This window comes from Nelumbo lutea, chromosome 1 (genome assembly GCF_056320005.1).
Source record: "Nelumbo lutea isolate HS-2025 chromosome 1, American lotus-T2T, whole genome shotgun sequence".
Lineage (NCBI taxonomy): Eukaryota > Viridiplantae > Streptophyta > Magnoliopsida > Proteales > Nelumbonaceae > Nelumbo > Nelumbo lutea.
In genome coordinates this window covers 159,320,918-159,326,499 of record NC_142684.1, presented here as the reverse complement: position 1 = coordinate 159,326,499, position 5,582 = coordinate 159,320,918, and the positions used below count along the sequence as shown (strand labels likewise).

Sequence of the window (5,582 nt, the reverse complement as noted above, 5' to 3'; positions counted from 1 at the left end):
GGGTGTTTTTTTTTTTTGCACATTTTACGTCCCTAAAGTTACAAGTTACAACTTCTTTTGTGCATTTTTGGCTTTCTATGGGACCCATTCCTTGAATGTTTGGATGGTGGAGCATGAGGGAGAGTTTTGTAGCATGAGGCAATATTGGGCCTCTCCTGCTTTTACGTTTTCAATTATGCCATGGATTGGGTACCATGGTATCTGTTTTCTCCATACCCCTTGAGGGTTTTGCATAGTTGATTCAGACTCATTTGATAGAGAGACACACTTGGTGGCTTCATCTCTATTGGAGGCATTTGACCGACTATTTTGGCATTACTTAAATTTGTGTCAATTGCAGAGATTTCTCAAGTCGTTTTTTCTCTAGGGTTACCTGTTTTCGTCTTAGCAAGATTAACATGCGTTTTTTGTTGTATTTTTCATTGCTATTAATTTTTCTACTTTGTAACCTAAGCAATGAATGAACTTGCCTTTAGGCATAAAAAAAAAAGACTGAACTGAGCTGCACCTTAAAGAACATTTTTTTACGAGTGGCATGGATCAAAATGAACTAAAATATTGTATTTTCAAATGAACCACACTACCAAACAAACATTTAATTGAAGGACCCACAAAAAATTATATCAATTTTCTTTTTACAAACAAAGTTATAAAAATATGACTGTAGGCAACTATCTCAAAGAAGTCATTTTAGGGGTTGTTTTGTAAGGTAGATATTGGTGGGTGTGTAGTTGTGGATTGGTCCATTCCACACTATTGTGAAAAGCACCCATACCAAAGTACAACCAAATAGTTGTTCTGAATTGTGGACAGATGGTGTGAATTGATTCAGTCCACACTTTTTTTTTTCATGCATTTCATATACAATTTATAAATTGATCTACACAATCAATCGTAAATGTTCAATTTTTACACTTTATATGATAAAATAAATCATTAATATTTAAGTGTATAAATATTATTTTAATGATAAAAAAATTAAAAAAGTAATATTAAAGTGTGAAAATTATTATTATTTTATTAATAAACATTGAAAATTTAATAAAATTATTATTTTATCAAAGAAGGAGCTTCCATAACAATATGGATTCAGATATGAAAAGAGCCAATCCACGATATAACGTGAAACAATCCCATCCATAACAAGCCGAATGCTATAATCATATCTAATGTAGACCAAAACGATCCATTCACAAGATAAGCACGGTTTCAAACACAAGATAACCCTATTTATTTTCCTTCTAAATGTGCATTATTTATTGCAAATAACTGTATGACAATAATCCCAACAAATATAGCTTGCTAAAAATGGATCTTCTTTCTATTTCCATATTATTAACCAATACAGGTTAAGGCATTTAAGATTTTTACAGAAATAAGACTAATATGCAATTCCTCTCCGCACAAAATGTTCAATAAAGTAATTAAACCTAGGAATCCCCAACAAGATTCACCCAAATATATTCATATTCCACCTCAAAACAGGTGATTAAGTGAATACATAATTATCAAAGAACAAAAATGATGTAAATGTGAAAGTGAAACCCTTTAAAAAAAAGAAAATCAAATTCAGACATAACTAGTAACAGTCTTTTGGCTTTGGTCAAATTCAAAGTTTCAAACACCTCTTCCAACTTCTGTCAAACAAAATCATTTTCTTTTTTTCTATTTGTCCTTCTTTACACTATTGTTCACACAGTCACGACTTCCTTGCTTAGAGAATATTGCCTCTGTTTTTTTATTATTTTTTCTGATACACGGTATGCATTTTTTTTATCATTAATTATTATTAATTTTAAAAACACCTCGCCATTGTTCTCTGTTCTTATTCTCCATAATTATATAATAGAATAATATTTACAGTTTCCATTATTTATGACTCATTTGTAATTTTACACCTTTATGTAGAAAATAAAGTTATCTCTGCATCTCCAAGGGAAGTTCAGACACTGGAGAACTGAAGCATCCAAAGAGAAAGAACAAACCCCACATACTACAAGGCAAAACCCTCACAAAGAAGAACAGCTTCCATCCCTCCTTTTCCTACGGGGAAAAATAAAAAAGAAATCAAATCACGCCCATCAATCTTTCTTCATCTCTAACAAAACCCATCTCTCACAGCCAATAAAAGTCTTCAAAAATATCAGTAATTTTTTGAAGCAAAATTCCCCTTCAGATGGGTTTCTTATCCGGACAATCCTTGTGCCTTCTTTCTCTAACCCTGATTCTCTTCGGCTGCTTTGGGTTCCTTCCATCTGCCGAAGCTGCTTCAGATTATACCAGCTTAGTTTACAAGGGTTGCGCCAACCAATCATTCTCAGACCCATCTGGGGTTTACTCCCAAGCCCTCAGTGCGCTTTTTGGTACTCTCGCTTCTCAGTCCTCCAAGGCCAAATTCTACAAAGGCAGCTCAGGTGGAGGCCAGGCCGCCTTCAATGGTCTATTTCAATGCAGGGGAGATCTCAGTAATGCCGACTGTTTCAACTGCGTGAGCAAACTCCCACAAATGATGAGCAGCATGTGTGGTAGTGCCGTTTCCGCTCGAGTTCAGCTCACCGGTTGCTACATTCTTTATGAGATTTCCGGGTTTCCTCAGAGATCTGGCTATGATATGCTTTACAAGATGTGTAGTGCATCAGAAGCAAGAGGGAGTGGTTTCGAAGAGCGGAGAGACGCCGCACTTCAAAACCTGGAGAATGGCATAGCGAGCACTAGTGGGTTTTATACGACGAGCTATTATTCGGTTTATGTGTTGGCTCAGTGTGAAGGGGATTTAGGCACTGCAGATTGTTCAGAGTGTGTGAAAAGTGCAGTTCAGAAAGCCCAGGTTGAGTGTGGAAGCTCGATCTCTGGCCAAATGTATCTTCATAAATGCTATATTAGCTACAGTTACTACCCAAATGGGGTCCCAAGTAAATCATCTTCAGGTAAAGTAGAAAGACACAGCGGTTCTGTCTCTGAATATAGTCCTTCTCTGAGTTTGGTTCAGTTACTTCTTCTATTTTCCATTTTCTATTCGTTTCTGCTTTCATAAGTATCAGGTTATGGAAACTTTGTGCTTGGATGTGTTTGATTGATTCAGGAGGATCAGGGTCAGGGTCGGGGCAGAATCCAGGGAAGACGATAGCAATTGTTGTGGGAGCAGCAGCAGCAGTGGGATTTGTTATTATTTGTTTGATGTTCATTAGATCTTTGATGAAGAAACATGATGGTTAGTATGGAAAATGAAAGAAGTCTTAGACGGGTCACTTCCTTTCTCCCTTTTCATCCTGAACTTTTCTTTGTTGTTATTATCGCTGCTGGTGCTGATTATCTGTAAGTTTCTGATATTATGGATGGTGTTTGATATTCGATGTTTGCAGATTATTAAGATGGAATAGATTCTGAAGATGGCGAATTTTTGAGGTGGGTTCCCTTCTATTTATGTATTTTTTTTTTGGGAAAAGAAATCAGATTCTGTGGTGGAAGATTTGGTGGTGAAAGGAAGAGGAGAAAGATAATTAAAGAGAAGGGTTTTTTGTTGTAAAGTTTTAATGACGAATTTGCTCGGAAGGAAGCATTTAGAGTGTGAAAGCAAGAATGAATGTTTGCCTTTTTGGGTGGAATGAAGAGGATGGGGAATTGGAAAGGAGAGAAGGGTTTTGGCTTTTTTCTCGTAGCCATGTGGCTGTTTGTCTCTTTTCCAGTTTTTCCCCATCAAAATAATACTACCTTCTTTCAAAACCACTTGCTTTCTAGCATCAATGTTCTTTCTCCATCTCTCTTATACTGCGTATAATTCATTGATGAAGCAAGAAGTATACCTATATGTGACACAAATATATGATAACTAACCTCTTTCTTTAGACTGAGAAGTTCAGGTTGAAAACTCGGTTTAGGGAGGATAGATTGCATTAGATGATCAGTTGATTAAAAACTATATGCATGAAAAGAGGCTATGAGTACTTAGTTATTTTATGCTTTTAAGACTATTGGGTCAATATGATGATAGTTTTGTTTAACTTTTATGTTATTTGGTTGAACTTATCGTGAATACCTGTAAAACATTCTTTCGAGCATGAACAAGTGAAGTGATTTGGTTTTGAAAGTGTGGATTGGGTGGCAAACATGCATTGCTGTGTTTCATTGGCCACATATACATTATTTGGTTTGGTGTTTCCTACCTAAATATAAGATGTAGCTTTCAAAAATAAACTTATAATTACTTTATGAGATTTGGAGCATCTCTTAAACATGTTTACATCAAGGGCCCTTGTGTCAATGCCAGATTGCAAAAAGGTGAGCGGTGCCAAGGCTAATCAGAAGGTCCCCATACCAGATGCCTGATCTGGATTGGCAATATGAGGCTTGATGTGGCAGAAAACCCTAAAATAATATAAGAATACTATGATGTCTAAATATAAAATGGAGTTCTACATCAACCCATTATAGCATTTTGCTAGGATCTCATTTTAAATTATTGCATCCCTCTTTATGTATCCCAGTGATGTGTTTTCATTCACATGGCCTGTCCTTGTATTTTTCTATTTGATTGCTGCCAATGCCACGACCTCCTTTGTTTGGTGTTTGCTTTTTTTTAAATATGAAATTTATTGATCCTAGTAAATGTGGCACTATGAATGAGCATATATAGGGCACATGAGGGAGTTCTAACTTCTAACCCAGCACCAAGTGTGGTTTTATGGAGAATTTCTAGGTCAATGGTCAAAGTTTTATTTAATTCTTCTATGTTCAATTTGCTTAATTATACTATAAATAGTACACACTTGTAATTAATAAGTAAAAGGGTAAGTTACACCAACGCCCCTTTGTTTTAGGAAAAGTTCACTGACCCTTCCTCACTTCTTGTTTCTGAAAAATGTTTATGACCTTGGTGCAATGGTGAAACCTTGGGCTGACAAGTAAGAGAACAGGGGTTTGATTTTGGGTGTAAATATGCCAAAGGTTAGGCAACCAGTCCACATCAAACTACTGAAAGGCATATCTTTGGGCAATAGGAATCTTCTTAACTGCAATGGTGATAGTTGATAGGTTTCTGCTCCAGTGAATGACAAAATTGATTTGGACAAGTGTATTTTCCATTAATTTGTTTCATTGGCCTATTGGACATCAGGACATTAATGTCATTAGCATTTTCTGTTCATGAGATGATTGTCCCAGGATGACATGGGAGGTCAAAAAAGAAGGGAAGCAATTTTCAGAAATGGGGAGGGGGGGGGTCAGTGAACAAGATGGTTGGTGAATTTGGAGCATCTTGTTTTTGTTTGCCCATGGAGTCTGATTCTGAAAACCCTAATTTAAGAACTCCTACTTTGACACGTTATTTTATTTTGAGTCCTAAAAATGACTTGTGTTTCGAACTCAGAAACGATGAAATGAGGATTTTCATTGATAAAAAAAAATGAGGATGTTCATAGATTTGCAACCAAATGCGGCTCGTTCTTTTAGAAATTAGTGAAGCATTGCCATACCACTTTCATTATCATACTTAACATGGCAAACAGAAGTGTTATGGACTTATGGTAAGCAACTACAGTCCGAATGGATCCAAAATTTTGAATTTATGTAAAAATTCAAGCAAT

General features: G+C 35.9%; 1 protein-coding gene across 2 annotated transcripts; it reads left to right on the top strand.

Moving 5' to 3' along the window:
• The first annotated feature begins 1,577 nt into the window (after positions 1–1,577).
• Positions 1,578–3,723, top strand: LOC148878687 (plasmodesmata-located protein 2-like). Of its 2 annotated transcripts, XM_088958632.1 has the most exons (4): positions 1,578–1,760; positions 1,909–2,927; positions 3,083–3,211; positions 3,363–3,723. In XM_088958632.1, the coding sequence occupies exons 2-4, from the start codon at positions 2,177–2,179 to the stop codon at positions 3,368–3,370; spliced, it is 888 nt and encodes a 295-aa protein (XP_088814758.1). In that variant the 5' UTR covers positions 1,578–1,760; positions 1,909–2,176; the 3' UTR covers positions 3,371–3,723. The 2 variants fall into 2 exon arrangements, with proteins under 2 accessions (XP_088814758.1, XP_088814749.1); XM_088958623.1 differs by lacking the exon at positions 1,578–1,760 and having other exon boundaries at positions 1,821–2,927.
• Positions 3,724–5,582: the final 1,859 nt, after the last annotated feature.